The sequence below is a fragment of the Trachypithecus francoisi genome, unplaced genomic scaffold (genome assembly GCF_009764315.1).
Source record: "Trachypithecus francoisi isolate TF-2019V2 unplaced genomic scaffold, Tfra_2.0 Lachesis_group2, whole genome shotgun sequence".
Lineage (NCBI taxonomy): Eukaryota > Metazoa > Chordata > Mammalia > Primates > Cercopithecidae > Trachypithecus > Trachypithecus francoisi.
Genome location: NW_022681465.1, coordinates 71,459,199 through 71,481,105, shown reverse-complemented (window position 1 = coordinate 71,481,105; position 21,907 = coordinate 71,459,199). Strand labels below are relative to the sequence as shown.

At 39.7% G+C, this 21,907-nt stretch overlaps 2 protein-coding genes across 11 annotated transcripts in view; one reads left to right on the top strand and one right to left on the bottom strand.

Moving 5' to 3' along the window:
- Positions 1-21,907, top strand: part of CPLANE1 (ciliogenesis and planar polarity effector 1) — a 160,198-nt gene that overhangs the window by 40,678 nt on the left and 97,613 nt on the right. For 9 of the 10 annotated variants that reach the window (XR_004429799.1, XR_004429800.1, XM_033179384.1 and 6 more), the window contains 6 exons: positions 1,784-1,957; positions 9,315-9,543; positions 10,591-10,730; positions 14,220-14,437; positions 17,465-17,629; positions 21,031-21,169. Coding sequence is in view for 8 of the 10 variants with exons in the window: in XM_033179384.1 (XP_033035275.1) it covers positions 1,784-1,957; positions 9,315-9,543; positions 10,591-10,730; positions 14,220-14,437; positions 17,465-17,629; positions 21,031-21,169 (1,065 nt within the window). In the remaining 2 variants the exon portion in view is untranslated. The remainder of the gene's footprint in view (positions 1-1,783; positions 1,958-9,314; positions 9,544-10,590; positions 10,731-14,219; positions 14,438-17,464; positions 17,630-21,030; positions 21,170-21,907) is intronic. The other variant, XM_033179383.1, reaches the window with a different exon arrangement.
- On the bottom strand, positions 3,323-6,497 carry LOC117065032 (oral-facial-digital syndrome 1 protein-like). Its single transcript, XM_033179389.1, has one exon. The coding sequence runs from the start codon at positions 6,456-6,458 to the stop codon at positions 3,438-3,440; it is 3,021 nt and encodes a 1,006-aa protein (XP_033035280.1). The 5' UTR covers positions 6,459-6,497; the 3' UTR covers positions 3,323-3,437.

Genomic DNA, 21,907 nt, shown 5'->3' with positions numbered 1-21,907 from the left:
TCCCGAAAAACTTAACCATTAATAGCCTACTGTTGATTAGAAGCCTTACTGATAACATAGTTGATTAACACATATTTTGTATTTTGTGTATATTATATACTGTATTTTTAGAATAAAGTAAGCTAGAGAAAGGAAAGTTGTATTAAGAAAATCCTAAGAGGCCAGGTGCAGTGACTCATGCCTGTAATCCCAGCACTTTGGGAGACCGAGGCAGGCAGATCACCTGAGGTCAAGAGTTTGAGACCAACCTGACCAACATGGAGAAACCCAGTCTCTACTAAAAATACAAAATTAGCCGGACGTGGTGGCACACATGCCTGTAATCCCAGCTACTCGGGAGGCTGAGGCAGGAGAATCGCTTGAACCCAGGAAGTGAGGTTGCAGTGAGCTGAGATTGTGCCATTTCACTCCAGCCTGGGCAATAAGAGCGAAACTCTGTCTCAAAAAAAGAAAACAAAAAAGAAAAAATCATAAGGGAAAATACATTTCCAGTATTGTACTGTATTTATTGATACCACCAGTTTATGTTATCTGTTTCCAAGATTAATTGTCTGAAATGGTGGACAACCATAAATACAGACCTCAATCCATGGTATGTCTCAAGCAATTCAACTTTTACTTGTAATGTCATGGATTTTTTCTGCTTATTCGGATCACTTCCAGGATCTCTTGTGGCACTTCTTGTAGGTCTCATGGTGTTATTCAAGGTTTATGGTATAACACTAAATGTGATGAGAACCACACAAGAATTTTGAGGTTGCTTTTTATTGCCATATGCGCTTTACTAGAGAGATGAACTGCTCTTGCGGAGATGATTAGCATCGCACAGTATTTTCAGCAAATACTTCCAACACTTGAGCTCTTCAAAGTAGCAACAGGAGGTAGCTACAAAATTAATACAGTAGTAGTACAGTAGGAACTACAATGAATTTTATGCAGTTATTTAATACTTTATGTGTGTTTACATTTCTCTTGACTGTGAACGGTGCCATATATGGCCTGTAAGTGTTTGTGTAAATTTTGATAATTTTTTTTTGTTTTGAGTTGGGGTATCTAGCTCTGTTGCTCAGGCTGGAGTGCATTGGTACGATCTCAGCTTACTGCAGCCTCCACCTCCTAGACTCAAGTGATTCTCCTACCTCAGCACCCTGAGTAGCTGGGACTATACGTGCACACCACCATGCCCAGCTAATTTTTTTTAATTGTATTTTTTTATAGAGGTGGGATTTCACCGTGTTGCCCAGGCTGGTCTCAAACTCCTGAGCTCAAGAGATCAGCCCACCTTGGCCTCCCAAAGTGCTGGGATTATAGGTGGGAGCCACTGTACCTAGCCAATTTTGATAAATTTTAACTTTTTATAGTTTATATGTATTTTATGGTACTAAATGATAAAATATCTACATATATTTTTTGTATTCATGACATACCTTTTTCTTTTTTAATTTTTTGATGTTTCTAGGTTATGTGGTGTGCCTACAAATTTTTTCAAATTGTCACAAATCTCCAAAACATTTTCTAGTATATTTATGGAAAAAAAATCTATATATATAAGTGGATTTGTGCCGTTCAAACCCGTGAAGTTTAAGGGTCAGCTGTAATTGTTTTTGGTTTTATTGTCTTTAAGAAGTATGGTACCTATTATAATTCAGCCTGTATTGGCCATGGGTGCTCATCTCAGAAAAAAACGTATTACAATTTTCTTTTTGTATAATGTTGGGAACTTAAATATTACTACTTTTGGTAGTTGATCACAGTCTTCTTAGGTCATTGCTGTATTCCTTAGGTGCTGCGAAGTCTCATTTTGAGTGTGAAATGGCGGGTGGTGTTCATCCTGAGGCAGCAGTGAGAGTCGTCCAGTCCATGGCTCGTTTCATGGCTGCCTATTTCACCAATCAGCAGCTTTGCATTTTGCCACCTCATCATGTGAATGTTCTTCCCCCACTTCATATTAAAACAGGTAATATAGTAAACAAATCCTTTTTAAACTCTTTTTGCATTGCACATAATAGAATATTTAAAACATATTATACAGAGGCCATTACTCTATGGAAATGATACTGTTCTAGCATAGTATCTGAAACACAGGAGGCGATTTATGACTATTTGTGAATGAATAGAATCTGAGAAAAGTAATGGCTTAGATTTGTTTTTGTTGAATATGGATTTTAAAAAATCACAAAATTGGGACAAGTTGATCTTTATAAAGTTTTTATTTTTAAATTTTAATTATTTTTTTTTGAGATGGAATTTTGCTATGTTGCTCAGGCTGGTTTTGAACTCCTGGCCTCAGATGATCTTTTTTTTTTGAGACTGAGTTTCGCTCTTGTTGCCCAGGCTGGAGTGCAATGGCGTGATCGCAGCTAACTGCAGCCTTCACCTCCTGGGTTCAAGCAATTTTCCTGCCTCAATCTCCCAAGTAGCTGGGATTACAGGCATGTGCCACCACGCCGAGCTAATTTTTTGTATTTAGTAGAAACGGGGTTTTACCATGTTAGTCAGGCTGGTCTCGAACTCCTGACCTCAGGTGATCGACCTGCCTTGGCCTCCCTGCTGGGATTATAGGCGTGCACCACTGTGCTCGGCCAAATGATCTTAACCACCTCAGCGTCCCACGTCGCAGGGACTATAGGTGTATACCCCTGTGCCCAGCTAAAGTTTCAATTTTTTTTTTTTTTTTTTTTTTGAGGCGGAGTCTCGCTCTGTCGCCCGGACTGGAGTGCAGTGGCCGGATCTCAGCTCACTGCAAGCTCTGCCTCCCAGGTTTACGCCATTCTCCTGCCTCAGCCTCCCGAGTAGCTGGGACTACAGGCGCCCACCACCTCGCCTGGCTAGTTTTTGTATTTTTAGTAGAGACGGGGTTTCACCATGTGAGCCAGGATGGTCTCCATCTCCTGACCTCGTGATCCGCCCGTCTCAGCCTCCCAAAGTGCTGGGATTACAGGAAAGTTTCAATTTTTAAAGTGAAAGAGCTACCACCTTCATTTATGTCAAAATGTAGAAATTCAATAAATATTGAGCTTGCTAATTCAATATTTAAGTTTATTTGGATGATTTACTTTTATGATTTTATTTGGGCCATTTACTTTTTAAATTTAATACTTTCATTAGTATGGCCAAAATGCATCTAATCCTGTGCTAGATAACTGCCCTGTTCTCAGTATAAACATGTACACAAATTTCTATGATATTCATTTATTCTGATTTTTATTAAGTGCCTGCTGTTTGCCACACAGTATTCTTGGTGCTGCAAATATACTAGCTTGTGTGACATGAAATTGATAATACTAAAACATTTGCAGTTTCTTTCTTCCTTTTTTTTTTTGATTATATACATTTTTATTGAGAGTTTTATCTGTTGATAGAGAAACATTTACAAAGGAGTAAATGTTATGTTACTTCTCATGGTATGTAAGTTAGAAGCTGGGCAGCAAACATGGTTACCAAGAGTCATCTGGTTCTTCATGAGAAAAGCCTGTTAAACTTTCGACTTTGTCACTAGATTGCAGTGTGTCCACTAGGGAGCCTTCCTGGACCATCTTTTTTGAGCTCTTACCTGCTGACTCCTGGTCTTGCTCCTGCTGGATTATTTTGATATATTTCTCTAAAGGATTTTCACTGTAAGCAGATTTGTCTTTCATTTCTTGATTACTCATTTCTAATTCATTTTCCATTTCAATCTTCAGTGATTCTTCAGTGATCCTCCTTTCCTGATACAGTTTTTCTAGTTCTCTTCGTTCCTTTTCTAAAATTTCTTGTAGATTACTCTGCCTTCTTTCTTCTCTCTGCTCTCGTTCTTTCACTTGCTGTTCCCATATTTTTTCTTCTTCCTTTTGTTCTTCAATTTGTTTCTGATCTACATTTGGGTGCTGATATGAGAGGGGCACAGCAGCTGCAGCAGCACCCATATGAAGCATATCCCCAGCAGGAGAGGGCTCATCCATTTCAAACTGCCTTGGCACGTTCCCTGCATATTCACAGGATGACTCAAATTCCTCATTATCCTTAAAAGCTAGCTTGTCCACATCTGAAAATTCACTTTTGTCTTGAAGTTCATTTTGTCTCTGATAATGACCAGCTTTCTGCCCCGGAGGGCTGGAGAAGGGAGGGATGGAGAAGTTGTGCCTAGACTCAGTGGGTGATGACAGGGGCATTCTGTCAGTACAAGGACTGGGGGAAGCAATGTGTGATCTGCCCAGACCTTCCAGATATATTTCACTTTCAAGGCTTCTTTTTGCTTCTGGAAGGGATGTGGAGGAGAGGTGTCTGCAGGAAGTGCCCCTGCCTAGCCTTGAGGCTACACTGCCTGTCAGTGCTTCCAAGATGTCATTCCTTTCTTCTTTAAGTGTGCCCACTTGAGGCTGCTCAGAGATAACTCTGTCCTCTGCAAAAATATGTCTTTCCGGGGAACTGGAAGTAATGTTTTTGAAGGCTTCCAGCAAGTGCAGAGATGGTGGGCTCTTTGCTGGTAGTGGGCCTGTGGCAGAGTTTTTAATGTCTCTCCGATGGTAACTTCTGAAAGCCTTTTCCAGGCGTTCGGCCTCTTGCTGAAGCTCTTTGACCCTTGCATTAGTATTGGCGACAAACTCAAGGTCAGAATCAGGGGAACTACCCTCCATCCCTGTATTTGGATAATTTGTGATCCTTGATGCAACCATACCTGCTAGAACTTTTTCCTGTTTACAAGGATTGTTCAAGAAGTCCCCACTTATCTCACCATTGTGAAGCACCATGTTGCCATTTATTAATCCATTGGCAGAATGATGGATCACAGACGGCTTTGGATTGCAGTACACTTCATTCTCTAGGGCTGTCTGAGTTTGCTTCAGTTGCAGTTTTAAATCGGCAACCTGAATAGTTAACCTCTTTATGGAAGCTTTGTAACCTAGTATCTGGGCCTTCAGCTGTGCAGTATGCTCAATTTCATCTTGCAGTTGTTTGTGCAGAGCTTGCCTGCGGCTTTCGAACTCCTCATGCTCAACCACTATAGCCTTTTCTGCTCTCCGTAGTTCTTTCTGAAAGACCACAAGTTCAGGAGCTGGCTGAGCTAGGCGGTTTAGGAGACGCAAGTTTTCATTTCTACTCTCTTCCAGTTGTTGTTTAAGTAATTTATTTTGTGCTAGAAGCTCCAGTCTCTCTTCTTTTAGTAGTGAATAATCACTCATCACTTTAACCTTTTCATTCAGCATATGGTTTTGTTTTGTTATTGCCAAAGACTGGGCTTTGACAGACTCTAACTCAAGCCCAAGTTCTTTTATGCGATTTACAGATTGATTGAGTTCCTCCTTTTTTGAATTAAAAGCTATGAGCTTCTCTTGCAAATGAACTGCTTTTTCTTTATTCTTCCTTTCATCTTCAGTCAGTCGATTAGTTCTAATGATGTAGTCGTGCTTTAGTTCAAGTTGATACTTTAGAAGTTCATTCTTGAGCTTTTGGTCATAGGTCTTCTCAAAACTCTTTATATTCTGCTCCTGTCTCCTAAGTGCCTCAGTCATGCTTTTATGTTTTTCTTCCTGGAGCTTCTGGTTCAGTTCAAAAGCTTCAACTCTTTGCTTCAGCTCTGCTTCTCTTCCTCTTAGCAAATCCATATCTTTTAGTAAAAGTTGCCTTTGAGCATAAATCTCTTTTGTTTCAATCTCTTGGTGCTTTTGAATTCTCTCAAGGGTACTCTTTTCCTGAATAACGAGGGCTTCAGATTTTGCTTGACAAGCTTTGTCAAAATCATTCTGGAACACGGCTAATTCCTTCTCATACTTTTTTTTCGCTTCCATTTTAATTTTTGCTATCTCAGTATCTTTAAAAAACTTCAACTTTTGGCATATTTCTGCCCGAAGTTGCTCTTCTATTTCTCTCTTATATTCATTTAGCTTTATTTCTAAAGACTCGAACTTGACACGCTGAGGGTAAGCATCTGCAAACTGATCATCAATAAGCTGAAGTTTCTCAGCCAGAGAATCTCTGCTAAATGTCGAACTTGTCTGAGTTTCCTTATTACAACTCTCTTTAGCTTGATGATATTCTGCCAATTCTTTTAAAAAATACATAAGAAAACCTTTTTGGTTTTCTTTATCAGATCCTGAAACCAGTGATTTGTAGAGACTGGAAGTAGGGTTGATTTTAATGAGTTGTAATAGATCCTGCATAGTAAATACCTTTTCTTTTGCCAAACCACTTTCTGGAAAGAAAACAGAAAGTGAATATTCATAGCCACATCTTTGTAAGTGATCTGCCACTAAAGAGTTAGAGGCACCTATTAAGAGGGAGCTCCCTTGCACTGAAATGGACCGAGTTTGCAGTTCTCCACTCAATACAGGCTGCGTCAGCTCATGAATTAGCTGGTTTCGAAGTTGTATCTTGAGCGTGTCCAGTATACCCCGATCCTTAAATGTCTGGTATAGCTTTTTGCGCAGTTCATCTTGACTCAACACATCAGCCACGGGGAGCATGTTCGACTGAGCCATTATCAGCCGTCAGCTTCCTCTGGAGCCCGCCTCGCTCGCCCCACCGTGGCCTGAGTTTAGTGCCCAGCCGGGGATGGGCCAAGACGAGGGGGATTCCCTGCCCTCCAGAGCTCTGTCTCTGTCCCGGGGGGTGGGGAGGAACAAGGGTGCTGAACGCTTTCTGCCTTGCACTTCCAACTAGGTTTTCTAGCAAACACGCGAGCTTCCTTCGGTTCTGAGGCATGAGTGAGGACCGTGACCCAGGTGCGACTCAAAGGCGACTGGAGGGCGGGGACCCGGAGACTAGGGACGGAAGGCGGCAAGGCAGGACCGCCTCACATCCCATCCTTCATCTCCCGGCGACCGGCTAAGTACAGCCTTCCCGGTCTGGAGAGCTACGGCGCATGCGCGTTGTTTTTTTTTTATCTGTGGAACAGATTTAGCCTAACTGCCATGAACAAAATGATAAAGTACTTGTTATTTTATGGGGTTTACGCCTAATATGTTGAGACAGAAAATTAAATATATAAACAAGATAAATGGTTATAACTGTTACGGAGAGAATTAAAATAGAGCAATACAGCGTGACTGAGTGGCAGTTTTAGATTGGGAATTTCAGGAGCAGCTCTCTGAGGAGGTGAAAGTTAAGCTTAACTCTTTTTCTTTTCTTTTTTTTTTTTTTTTGAGATGGGGTCTCACTGTGTCGCCCAGGCTGGAGTGCAGTGGTGCCATCTCGGCTTACTACAAGCTCCGCCTCCCGGGTTCACGCCATTCTCCTGCCTCAGCCTCCCGAGTAGCTGGGACTACAGGCGCCCGCCACCTCGCCCTGCTAGTTTTTTGTATTTTTAGTAGAGACGGGGTTTCACCGTGTTAGCTAGAATGGTCTCGATCTCAGGCTGACCTCGTGATCCGCCCGCCTCGACCTCCCAAAGTGCTGGGATTACAGGCGTGAGCCACCGCTCAGGCCTCTAAGCCTAACTCTTAGTAACAAAAAAGAATTGGATACATCAAGGCACAGGGCATTCTAACCTGAGTTTGTGTAAAAGCCCCAGGGCAAGAACAAGGCTGATGTGTTTGAGAAACGGAAAGATCTGTGTGGCTGTAAACTGGAGGAGGATGGCTGGGCATGTTGGCTCATGCCTGTAATCCCAGCACTTTGGGAAGCCAGGCCTATTGCTTGAGTCCAGGAGTTTGAGATCAGCCTGGACAACATTGTGAAACCCTGTCTCTACAAGAAATACAAAAATTAGCCCGGCATGGTGACATGTACTTGAGATTCCCAGTCACTTGGGAGGCTGAGGCAAGAGGATTGCTTGAGCCGGGATGGCAGAGGTTGCAGTGAGATCATGCAATTACACTACAGCTTGGGTGACAGATCAAGACTGTCTCAAACAAAACAGAACAAAATAAAACAACACCAAAACAACAACAAAGAAAACCCCAAAGCAAACAAAAAAAACTAGAGGAAGAAGTGGAGAGTGATATGAGTTGCATTCAGTAAAAGGGCCAGATGGTGTAAGCCATGTTAAGAAATCTGAGTTTATTTTAAGTATCATGGGAATCTGTTGGAGGGCTTTAAGCAAGAGTAGACATGAACAGATACACAGGTATGTACAAGGCACACCTAGGTTAGAGTAGTACTAGTTAAAATATAGTTAGAAGTTTAATAAGGACGACAACAAGTGGTCAGCAAATATAATCAGTCATAGAACCATGGATTTTGAACTATGTGTTCAAACTCCTATGTTCTGTCAATGTTTCAGGATGTGTATACATTTCATGTTAATTTTTCTGATCAGAATTTTTCTAGGGATTTGAGTTGCTTATTTGGTGTGATATTTTAAAAAGTAGTGAACCTAGTATATTACCTTGCTCGTACTGAATAAAAATAGGAAAAATTTAGCCAGTATCCTGGCTCCTTTGCTTATGCAAAATCAGACATCCAAGTGGTTGAAAACTTTTTTGTTTTTCCAGGTGTGTTTGTCAGAGAGCTAAAATGTTAGTTCTTGCTGTAGACATTGCCTGTGTAGGTCATGTGAGAAACTAACCATTTCAAGGAGCAGAGAAGCTCATGAATACTATTTATGACTTTTATTTTGAGAGAATGAGTAAAAATCCCATCAACATCTATTTTTTAATAACATTTCTTTTATCGTATTTTTAAGTTGCTTTATCAAGTTACTTCAATTAGGGAAAGGGACAGAAGGCCAGGGGGAATATTATCCTTTTGTATTAAATCACAGGCCAGATAGCAATCTTATTATTTAGTCGGAATTACTGAAAATTACACTTTTCTACTTCGTAATCAACACTAATATTGACACTTAATATCCTTCATTGTTACCTCAACTTAGTTTTTTATTGCATAACACTGTGGGTAACACAAAAATCAGATAAAATGTAGTCTCTGCCTTCTGCATTTCATAATCTAGTATGAGAAATAAGCATGTATTTCTGAGTATCCCACAGTAATAAACAGCACATTGTGACCCATGTCACGGTAATAAATTGTACATTGTGTACCAATAGTAGAGTAGATATAAATGTTTTTTGTATGTATTTGCATATTACCTGACACAAAAGTTTCACTAAACAGTATTTACCTTTATTGTCTAACACTTTCTACTCTGTTTTTTTCTCTCTTTTGTTTCATTTTAAAAATAATGCTGGCATTTGTTTCATGACGCATGAATGAGGCACATTTGTCAGTGTTAAAAGTGTTCTAGGGCATGTTGAGTATTACTTTAGCCCATTTTGTATGTATCTTCCTGGTGGTTTTTTGTAGATAATACTGATTGAAGAGATAAATATACCCATGCAAGGAATCATGAGTTTGGATGTGATTGTAATAATCCATTTTTTAAAATTTACTCACAGAGCAGTCCTTTCGACTTATTCCTCTGCAACACTCTAAGGTGGCCAGCGTCGTTAGAGATCAGAATCTCTCTAATGTCTGGACAGTTGAATATGCACTTGAATTACTATTTATTGGTGGCCTAGTTCCAGAGGCTGTGTGGTTGGCATATAAACTTGGAGACTGGAAGACGTCTGTTTCAATTGGTGTGGCTTTCCAGCTGTTCTGTAAACGTGATAGCAATTTCATGAGGTATGGAATTTTAGGCAATTTTAAGATACAGTATGATTGAACTATGTATTTTATATTTCTCTTTTTGCTGGTATTTACATTTTATGTGGAATCCTTAGTTCAGCATTGTTCAATGGAACATTCTTTAGTAATGGAAATGTGTTGTCCAGTATGGTAGCCACTCACCACAAGTAACTATTGAAATGCAGCTAGTGAGACCAAGGAATTAAATTTTCAATTTAATTTTAGTTAATTTAAATGTAAATAGCCACATGTAGTTAGTGGTTACTGTATTGAACAGTTCAGTGGCTTACTTATTTGTGTTAAAACTTTTATTAGGCCGGGCACGGTGGCTCAAGCCTGTAATCCCAGCACTTTGGGAGGCCGAGACGGGCGGATCACGAGGTCAGGAGATCGAGACCATCCTGGCTAACACAGTGAAACCTCGTCTCTACTAAAAATACAAAAAACTAGCCAGGCGAGGTGGCGGGCGCCTGTAGTCCCAGCTACTTGGGAGGCTGAGGCAGGAGAATGGCGTGAACCCAGGAGGCAGAGCTTGCAGTGAGCTGAGATCCGGCCACTGTACTCCAGCCCGGGCGACAGAGCCAGACTCCGTCTCAAAAAAAAAAAAAAAAACTTTTATTAATAGCCAAGTGCGATGATTCGTGCCTGTGGTCCCAACTACTTGGGAGGCTGATGTGGGAAGATCACTTGAGCTCGGGAGGTCAAGGCCGCAGTGAGCTGTGATCATGTCATTACACCTCAGCCTGGGCAACAGAGTGAGATCCTGTCTCAAAACAAACAAAAACCATTTATTTAGTACACTATGTGTTAGTAAAGCCCGTATTTAGGGTAGCAATTAGAAATAAGAATGGGGGAATGTATTAGGATCATAATCGTGGAGGGTCTTAATACAATATTTCCTTGAATATATCTTTTTTACATGTATGATAGATAAAAAAGTAAATTCCATTATTTCTGAAACTTTTATCTTTAGTCCTTGATGTGTGAAACCTTTCCTTTTTTTCAAAATTTGGATTCATTTCCCTTAATTTGATGTTATTTCAGGTCCAAGAAAAAGAGTCTGAATCTACCACTACGTATGACTCCAGCACAGATTTTTCAGGAAAAACTGCGGTGTTTTTTAGGTCAACCAGCCTCTTTGGAAGCAAAAAATGAAATGGACTCAAAATATAAACAGTTTACAGGTGTGTTATGTATGTATGGTCTGACTCGTGTCAGATTAATATAAACCTTATGATACTTTAAAAAGCTTATACATGTCTACAAATGTATTAACACTTTGAAATGAACTTACCAAAAATGAAAGCATGATATTTATTTTTATTTTATTATTACTATTTTTTGAGATGGAGTCTCACTCTGCCACCCAGGCAGGAGTGCAGTGGCGTGATCTTGGCTCACTGCAACCTCTGCCACCCGGGTTCAAGCAATTCTCCTGCTTCAGCTTCCCGAGTAGCTGGGATTACAGGTGTGGACCACCACGTCTGGCTAATTTTTGTATTTTTAGTAGAGACAGGGTTTCACCAACTTGGCCAGGCTGGTCTCAAACTCCTGACCTCAGGTGATCTGCCCGCCTTGGCCTCCCAAAGTGTTGGGATTACAGGCGTTAGCCACTGCGCCCGGCCAAAAAATGAAAGTATGATATTTATACTTAGCCATGGGAACACCCAAAACTGATGCCAGCTCACGATACAAGGGTTGATAACTGAAAGATTTTCTGATTTTCCATACGTACCCTTTTTTTTTTTTTTAAAATACTAAAGTAGCTTTCTTGATGCTGCAGTGTTACAGCTTTCTGACTCCTGCAGAGCAAGGCCACCCCAGAGACTATGTTTGAGAGTAGCCTTCCTACATGCCTTTATACTAATTATATTTCGCTTCATTTATATCATTTTCTTTTGGAGCTGTAGAATCTCAAGCCTGGAAGGGTACTTAGGAGTGATTTATTTCAACTCTCACCTAGTGCATAAATTATAATTTTTTTTAATTTGAAAAGTTCAAAATGGTGTTAAACAATTTAAAATGATAGAATATTACATGTACTACATAGATTCACACAGGAATCCTATAAAATTTATCTGTTTTACAGTAGGAGAAATTTAGATTAAAAGTAATGAAATCAGTCATTTAATGTCATATATTTAATGTAAAACCAGGACAACTGTGAGGCCCTTCTGTTTTTATTGGTGCTTTGCTCCAGTAAGGAGTGAAACTTCTAACTCTAGATTCCTAAAACTTACAATGTTTCTGTTTTGAGAGAATCTATAATACTTGGAAATCTGACTATAAACTTTTCTTTGATAATTTTCTGTGTAGTTCGTTTGTTTTAATTAATGAAAAGATGTTACTATTTGAAAGTTGGATTTTAAAGAAGGGACTAAGACATCTCCAGTCTGAACTTTGAGTTTTGGCAATATGTTGTTTTAAATGATCTGAAAACTCTTCCACAATAAATACATAGATAAAATGTGTTTCTAGATAAGATACAAAAAATGCCACTTAAAGGCCAGGCTTTAAAGAAAGTAAGGGGAATTGCCAGAGGTCAGAAACAAAAAGCAAATAAAAACTCAAAGCGTTCCATTTCTTTCTCTTTAGCTGCTCTTGAATGAATTCCATTCCATTAAAGAGAAATAGAAACAGGCCCATTTGTACACGAAGCCGGGCTAAGTGGCTCACGCCTGTAATCTCAATGCTTTGGGAGGCTAAGGCCAGCAGATCACTTGAGCCCAGGAGTTCGAGATCAGCTTGGGCAATATGACAAAACCCTGTCTCTACAGAAAATACAAAAATTAGCCAGGCATGATGGTACACGCCTGTAGTCCCAGCTACTTGGGAAGCTAACTAAGGTGGGAGAATCACTTGAGCCTAGGAGGTCAAGTCTGCAGTGAGCCATGATTGTGCCACTGCACTCCAACCTGGGTGACATAGTGAGATCCTTGTCTCAAAAAATGAAACAAAACAAATACCCATACATGAATGTTTATAGCCAAAATTTGGAAACACCTCAAATGTTTGTCACCTGGTGAATGGATAAGCAAATTCAAATGTATCTTTAAAATGGAATAACAAATAATGAAGAGGAACAAATTACTGATAACATGTGACAACATAGATGAATCACAGAACCGTCATGGTAAGTAGTCCTGAAAGAAGTCAGGAACGAAGACTACATACCGTATGATTCCATTTCTGTGGCATTCTATAAAAAACAAAACTATAGGAGCCGAAAACAGATCGGGGTTGCCTGAGAGTAAATGGGGAATTGACTACAAAGAAGCATAAGATAACTTTTTGGAGTGATGGAAATGTTATTACAAGCCAGTATAGATTTGTTTAATTTTATTGAACTGTATACTTTAAAAAGGATGAATATAGTATGTAAATTATGTCTCAACCTGATTTGAAAACAAAAACTTACTAGATGGTTAAAGTTACTAGACCAATTTAGGAGCAAATTTGTGAACTGGAAAAGATGAATCTGAGCTATGTTTATGTATCTATATATCTATAAAATATATAAAGATAAAGATAAATATATACAAAATAGATAGGGACATAGATTTGAAAAATATGAAAGAGAAGCTTTATAGAACACACAGAACAGAAAGACAACGTATATTTAATTGAAATTCCAGTATGTCCACACCAAATGCTGGATAGTGGCTACCTAAGTTAAATATAGCAAAAATGTTCCTATCAGACAAGGATGAGAAGTCAGCACATGAGGGTTTGACATACTCTATACTTTCATATATTCTATATTTTGCAGTATGCTTAAAATATTTTATAGTAGAAAAATCCCTGAGTTTCCAGTTCTACCACCACATCTCCCTACATTTTGCCTTCTGGGACATGCCCACATATGTATAGATATTTGCATAGTTGAAGCCATAATATATGCATGACTATTTTGTGTTTTCCTGTTTCTTTCATAAGTCATTTTTATTAACTTATTGTTACAAAAGTACTATCATGTACTATTAAGAAAAGGAAAAATGGCCAGGCATGGTGGCTCATGCCTGTAATCCCAGGACTTTGGGAGGCCGGATGGATCACCTGAGATCAGGGGTTCGAGACCAGCCTGGCCAACATGGTGAAACCTCATCTCTACTAAAAATACAAAAATTAGCCTGGATGGTGGGTGCCTGTAATCCCAGCTACTCGGGAGGCTTAGGTGGGAGAATTGGTAGAACCTGGGAGGCAGAGGTTGCAGTGAGCCGAGATCCTGCCACTGCACTTCACACTCCAGCCTGGGTGACAGAGTGACTCCAGCCTGGGTGACAGAGTGAGACTCCGTCTCAAAAAATAAATAAATAAATAAAAGGAAAAAGTTACTCTCACATAATCTTGTATATTATTTTGGTGTCTTTCTTGACATTCTTTTCCCATTAATATTTTTTCAATTATTTTGACTCAGAACTACATCCTAAGAATATTTTTATTGTATAGTTGTTTCTATAATATCTTGTATAAAAATGTCTCATGTTCTTATCTATAATCTTAAAGTAACAAGATAGTTTGTAATTTCTGTCTGTAAGTTTGAATGTTTGTATGTCAACCAATATGTTCGTTCTTGACAATGAATGTTTTTAGATTTGAAATTTTTTCCTACAAAATGGATAAGAAGTTTAATACAAACTTTAACTATTTTACCAAATTTTTGTATTTGATAGATCCCATTGAAGAGGAAGATGCAAATCTGCTATTTGGTTCAGTACAAGAAGTACTGAAAGCATCAGTTATGGCTGATGCAGATATTCTTTCGGAGACATTTCAACTTCTGATAGACTCTGCCAAGGACTTCAGTAAAAGACTGTGGGGCTTAGTGCCATTTGGCTTGTATCTTCCAGCTCCTCCATTGTACTGTCCCCAGCCAGCTATTCTTAGTGAAGTAAGCTTATAGCATTAACTTTTTCATTAATTTAAAGTTGATTTTGTCGAGTTTTTAAAATAATTAACTTCATAATAATCATCAGGTTAAAAATTCAAGCTCTAAAGACAAACTTAGATCCCAGCTTTGCTGTTCACTAATTGTATAATCTTAGGAAATGTACTAAACTGTTGTTTAAGTTTCCTTATCTGTAAAATGCAGATGATAATAGTACCTCTCATGGCATTTTTGTGAGGATTGAGATATCCTATAAAATCTGCTAGCTCAGGACCTGGGACATATAGTAATTACTCAATAAATGTTAAAATTATTGTAACAATAGGGTGGGCATGGTGGCTTATGCCTGTAATCCCAGCACTTTGGGAGGCAGAGGCAGGCAGATCACCTGAGGTCCGGAGTTTGAGACCAGCCTGACCAACATGGAGAAGCCCCGTCTCTACTAAAAATACAAAATTAACTGGCTGTGGTGGCACACGCCTGTAAACTCAGCTACTTGGGGGATTCTCCTGAGGCAGGAGAATCGCTTGAACCCAGGAAGCAGAGGCTGCGGTGAGCTGAGATTATGCCATTGCACTCCAGCCTGTGCAACAAGAACGAAACTCCGTCTCAAAAAAAAATTATTTTAACAATATAGCACAATCTTAATATCCAGACTTTTAAAAATTAGGCATTTGTTTAGGGTAACAAATGAAATAATGAGTGTCAGAATTAGAAGCCATACATTATTTCAGTCTCTTATTTATCTCTTTGTGTTTGCCTTTTTTGAAAGACTCGGCTGGGCATAGTGGCTCATACCTGTAATCCCAGAACTTGGGAGGCCAAGGCAGGAAGATTGCTTGAGTCGAGGAGTTTGAGACCAGCCTAGGCAACATGGCGAAACCCTGTCTCTATAAAATATACAACAATTAGCTGGGCATCATGGCACGCGCCTGTAGTGTCAGCTACTCAGTAGGCTGAGGTGGGAGGATGACTTGAGCCCAGGAGGCAGAGGTTGCAGTGAGTTGAAATCGCAGCACTGCACTCCAGCCTGGGTGACAGAGCAAAACTCTGTCTCAAAAAGGAAAAGAAAGAACTGATTTTTGACTTTGATTTAAAAGGTTTTTTTTTTTTCCTGCACTAGTCAATTGATAGTTCTATATTATAAATACTATATTCCGCTCAGAAACTTTTTCTCTGCTCTTATTAAAAAATCATAACATTATAATTAGCTGGTTTTAATATTTAAAATGTTATTGTAAATTACTTACATTTAGATTTTGAAGTATTTGATTAACACTTTGAAGTAGTTCTGGGTATTATTTTTTTACTACCTCCTGTTTCAAAATTGGCAACTTCTACCTCTAGTTTTTAATTTCTCATTTGTTCTGTTTGGTTATATTTCAATAGTCTAAAACATTTTACTTGTTGATTTTACAAATGGAAGGAATAAAAAGTCCATGGCATTTCTTAATAATTCATCTTTCCTCTTGCATCTGAGTCTTTAGTAATTGGTTTAGAAATGTGAAATGACAGTTAAAGTTTTTTCAATAGCCTATGCAGATAATAGTTCGAGTAGTTTGAGTGGTTACTATCTTTAGTAGTGCTTCATTTTATTGTTTTTTATTAAAGCAATTCTCCTTGGTAAGATTTCTTCTAAATGTCACTATGTATCAGTTAGAACCCCTTGTGTTGCAAGTAATAGAACACTTGGTCAAAATGGTTTAAACAATAAAGGCATTTATTGGCTCACATAATGAAGAAGCCTAGTGGTAGGGCAGGTTTCTGATTTAGTTATGTTACCAAAGACTTGGGCTCTGTCTTTTGCTCTAGTTTGTTTTTTGAGGTATCATCTTCACCTGAAGACTAGCTCACCTTGTGGGAGCAGGATGGCCGCTAACAGCTTCTAACGATGCCTTGTCCATGTCCCTGGGCACAGGGATTGAGACAAAGAAAAGTGGCAAAATTATTTCTGTCCCAGCATTCCAAGCAGGAGGGTTGAGATTCACTCTTATTGAGACTGGCTTAGGTCACATACCTGTTCTTCAAACAGTCTTTCTGGCTAGGCTTAACACGGGGTACTGCTTGGCCCGTGAATAGAGCCTTCTTTGAGGTGGGATGAGCTTTCCCTCAATCGTATGAGCCATGTAGGAGATGGGCAGATACTCAAAAACTGAATACTGTAAAGAAGTGGGCAGGGAAGAAGGATGTTGGGGAAGCAGATGTTTACAGTGCTCACATTATCTCATTATCTGGGAAAATAATCTTTAGCTACTGGTTTGAATAGCATTTATTCAACAAACATTTATTGGTTCCTAATATGTATCAGACTTGAGTGAGTACACTGTGGCCATATGTAGACAAATGGCAAGGCCCTTCCTTCCTCTTGGGAGTTCTGAGTACAGTGAGATACAGGTATAAATTGATATGTAATTAATTGGTGAAAGCTACAGTAGAAGTGTGAACAGAGTGCTCTTGTAGCACAGAGGGATGGGCTTCACAGAGGAAGTGACATTGAAATATAAGTAGGATTCTTCCCAGCAGAGGAAGAGAAAAGGGATTCTGCTTAGATGGACCTCTCTAACATTCCACCAGTGGAGTCTGGAGTGGTGGGCTTTAACTGTTCTAGGGTAAGACTGGGAACAAGGGTCAGCTTATCCCTTTACGTTGAGGGGAGATAAAATTTTCTTGATTCTAGAAATAGTCATAGTTGAAATCTCAGAGCCTGTGCCTCAGAATTTCCTTTATAAATCTCCAGGAACATTCTAGTTTGAGAAGCAGTGAGCTTCATTAGCCTATCATTTTTTTTTTCTTCTTTTTGAGACAGGGTGCTACTGTGTGGCCCAGGTTTGAGTACAGTGATGCAATAATGGCTCACTTCAGCCTTCAACTCCTGAGCTTAAGCAATCCTCCTGCTTCGGCCTTCCAAAGTGCTGGGATTACAGACATGAGCCACTGTGCCCAGCCTCATTAGCCTATCTTTATTTTTACTTTACCATTCTAAATTTTCTCATTACTAGCCACTAAAATGGATTGTTTTATTTTCCTCAGGAAGATGGTGATGATCTTCTTTTAAAAGCTGAAAAAAATAATCGCCAGAAGGTATCTGGAATCCTTCAGCGTGTTCTCCTGCTTTTCCGGGCGGCTCGGTGTTCTTTTCCTGTGGCACAGTGGTATATCTTGCAGTTGAGGTGGGCAAGAAAAGTCATGCAGAAGGTATGGAAATATCTTAAGTCATTTACGTGCTGTGTTAACTGAAATATACTAATATTTATATTATTGTTTTTATAATTGTTACATTTTCCCAAGGAGTTGTGCCCTATAAATCATAAATTTCAGGTTTATTCATAAACAGACTAAACAGACCAGATTCTTCCTGTTGAAAGGTAAGGACTCTGAACTGGGTCTGTAGCTTAGTTCCACCCTGTCTAGCAAAAGATAATGTAATCTAGTCCGTTAATTCCAGGGAATTACAGTTACTTTTTTCCAACTCCCCCATCATTTCATTAAAGATTGAAACTCAGTCCAGGGCTTTCTCCCAGTTCTCCTTGAGGTGTTGTCTGCATTCTGTGGGGGCTTCTGTGGGTTCAGAGAATGGAAAGTTATAGTTCATTCTCGTCTGTTTCCATCCAGTAGCCTCCACTAGTCAGGGTCTCCCCCTTGCTATTTTCTGAGATGTGCAATTCAGTTTGATTCCCAGGTGTTCATCTCCTCCTATACTGACTTTAGCTGAGCTGTCACTTCATTCTTATCAGATTTCCAGCCAGCTAGGACACCTGGTAGGTCCCTTTATCCAGCTCTAAGCCCTTTATATGCCTACTGTCTCGGAAATGTGGAAATAAATTTCATCATCTCCAAATGTGTTTAATTCAGCCTAAAAAAAATATAATTATTTTTAATAGGAACCTTTGGAGAGACTTTGAGAAGTTATCTAAAAGTATTTTTGAAAATTACCCTTTTTTAGAGAAAAAGAAAGTTTGTGAAATTTGGATATAGTTTCTATAAAAATATAAATTAAAACTGTACTCATTTTATATTTTGGCATCACAATGGAAACTGAAAGTAGATAGTGGTTGGTTGCCAGGGGTTAGGGAGAGTAGGAAGTGGACAGTGACTGCTTTTGTTTTTCTTTTTGGGGTGATGAAAATGACCTGGAATTGGCCGGGTGCGGTGGCTCACGCCTGTAATCCCAGCACTTTGGGAGCCCGAGGCGGGTGGATCACGAGGTCGAGGGATCAAGACCATCCTGGCCCACATGGTGAAACCCTGTCTCTACTAAAAATACAAAAATTAGCCAGGCGTGATGGTGGGCATCTGTAATCCCAGCTACTCGGGAGGCTGAGGCAGGAGAATCTCTTGAACTAGGGAGGTAGAGGTTGCAGTGAGCCGAGATCGTGCCACTGCACTCCAGCCCTGGTGACAGAGTGAGACTCTGTCTCAAAAAAAAAAAAAAGAGGGCCGGGCACGGTGGCTCATGCCTGTAATCCCAGTGCTTTGGGAGGCCGAGGCGAGTGGATCACAGGTCAGGAGATTGAGACCATCCTGGCTAGCACGGTGAAACCCCATCTCTACTAAAAATACAAAAAATTAGCCGGGTGTGGTGGTGGGCACCTGTAGTCCCAGCTACTCGGGAGGCTGAGGCAGGAGAATGGCGTGAACCCAGGAGGTGGAGCTTGCAGTGAGCCAAGATTGTGCCACTGCATTCTAGCCTGGGCGGCAGAGTGAGACTCTGTCTCAAAAAAAAAAAAAAAAAAAAAAAAACGAAAATGACCTGGAATTAGACAGTGTTGATGGTTGCCTAACTTTGTGAGTTTACTAAAAACCACTAATTGTACACTTTTAAAAGATGACTTTGATGTTATGTGAGTTATAGCTCAATTAAAAAGTGGTGCTGAAACAAAGATTCTGAACCATATTACTTTTCTATTACTACCCTAACAAATTAACACAAATTTAACAGCTTAAAATAGCACCCATTTAATATCCCACAGGTTCTGTGCATCAGAACCACCACAGGGTGGTTCAGCTAGGTCTCTGCTTAGAGTCTCACAAGGCCAATTAAGGTGGCAGCAGGGCTACATTCCTTTCTAGAGGTGCTAGGGGAACATCTGTTTCCAGGCACATTCAGATTGTTCCAGAATTCAGTTGCATGTGGCTGTAGGACTGAGGTCCCCCATTTCTTTGCTGGCTCACGCTCTCTCTCTCTCTCTACCTCTTAGTACCATCCTGGTAGTAAATGCCATTAATGTATTTGACAAGAAGTCTGTCATTAGCATGCTTCCCCGGAGATTTGATTAGATTGTGTCTTTCTGGAAGTGACTAGCAGGAGAAAATCAATTGCAAGCCTTATGTTAATGCTTCTTTCCCAGGTTTAAGTCTCTTAGAGCCCTTTCCTGAAATGTGGAAATAAATTTTATCATCTCCAAATATATTTAAATCAGACTGTTATCTGTAGAAGCTCCTTCTCTTTTTATTCTTGATTGATTAAAAACAAAAAAAACTAGGTAATTTTTCCTGCACCATATTCTAAATTTATCTGATCATTTCTTCATTTAACGTCGTTTACCTTGTTTCTCTTTCTTTTTTTCCCCCCTGTAACCCGGTCATTAATCTGTGCTCATTGAGGCAGAGAGGTTTAAATAGATTGAGATTCAAATTTTCTTTTTTTTCTTTTTTTTTTTTTTGAGACAGCATCTCACTCTGTTGCCCAGGCTGGGTGCAGTGGCATGGTCTCGGCTCACTGCAACCTCCGGCTCCCGGGTTTAAGCGATTCTCCTGTCTCAGCCTCCTGAGTAACTGGGACTACAGGCGCCTGCCACCTCGTCCAACTAATTTTTGTGTTTTTAGTAGAGATGGGGTTTCACCATGTTGGCTGGGCTGGTCTCAAACTTCTGACCTCAAGTGATCTGCCCACCTCAGCCTCCCTAAAGTGCTGGGATTACAGGCGTGATCCACCGCACTTCGCCTCAAATTTTTTTAGAAATGAATCTTTCATAAGTATTGTGTGCTTCTGTGTTGCACGTGGCACATGTGTTTGCTTATTTTACTTTTAGGGATAGGGAGATAGAGTTTGGATCATGTCACACCCTCTATCACATATCCCTGTCAACCCATCAGCTTTTTACTCTGTTAGCATTTACTAATGACCCTTGCCTAGAGTCATTATTAGGGGTTGCCAAATGGTGTCTTTCTAATTCTGCCATTTATAGATTAGTTTTTTTAAAAGTTATGTATGTAGGCATAAACTTTTTGTATTTGTTTTAGTTACTGTACACAGCTTTATTTGGGATAAGGTTAAGATTCTTATATTTCTTTATTTTCTTTGCTATGCCAGTGAGGAAAGCCAGGGACAAATAGCTTTAAATTCTTCTTATACAGGCAAAATTGTGACAAGAGAGTGCAAATGATTTACTTAGAACCTTTTTTTTTTTTTTTGAGATAACAAGCTAGGGACTTTCCTGAATTAAATTTGTAAGTTTCTGAAAATGTAGCTGATTTCATATGCTGTGTTTTCCATTCTGTATGGTTCATCTTACCTGCCTGATTCTTTTATAGTTTCTTTTAAAAGTGATTTATACTGCTGGTAATTAACATATTTGGTTATTCTTTACTTTTAGATTCGAATGAAAGGATCCCTTCCTTCACTGAGTCCTTTTCCTCAGTCATTACTTAATTACTGTAAAGGAGGTATTGTATGCTTTAGACCTGGAGCAGCTGAAGACCATAAACTTGATGAAGTTTCCATTAGAGCAATAGGTTTGTCCAAATGAACTGCTTGCTTAGACATTAGGCCTAAGTATGAATAATGGTATGAATTTTTCATTTGATTTGGGAAAGTATTGACTCTTCAAAGTACAGTATGCTCTATGATTTTACTTTGTGTTCACAAGTAAATATTGCACTTTAACAGCTATGTGTATACATATATGATATATATGATAGTCAGAAATTTATTATATAAACAAATTGTGATACCTGTTACCTTATATCATGCTTCATTATTAAACTGAATTTTTTTGTTTGTTTGTTTTGTTTTTGTTTTTTTTTTGAGACGGAGTCTTGCGCTGTCTCCCAGGCTGGAGTGCAGTGGTGTGCTCTTGGCTCACTGCAAGCTCCGCCTCCCAGGTTCACGCCAGTCTCCTGCCTCAGCCTTCTGAGTAGCTGGGACTACAGGTGCCCGTCACCACGCCCGGCTAATTTTTTGTATTTTTAGTAGAGATGGGGTTTCACCGTGTTAGCCAGGATGGTCTTGATCTCTTGACCTCGTGATCCGCCCGCCTCGGCCTCCCAAAGTGCTGGGATTACAGGTGTGAGCCACCGCGCCCGGCCTTTTTTTTTTTTTTAAAGACAGAATCTGGCTCTGTTGCCCGGTCTGGAGTGCAGTGGTATGATCTCAACTCACTGCAACACACCTCCTGGGCTTAACCCATCCTCCCGCCTCAGCCTCCTGAGTAGCTGGGATGACAAGTGCACACCACCACACCCAGCTAATTT

Coding starts and splice junctions, on each gene's coding strand:
- LOC117065032 (XM_033179389.1), bottom strand. CDS start 6,458: ATGGCTCAGTCGAACATGCTCCCCGTGGCTGATGTGTTGAGTCAAGAT.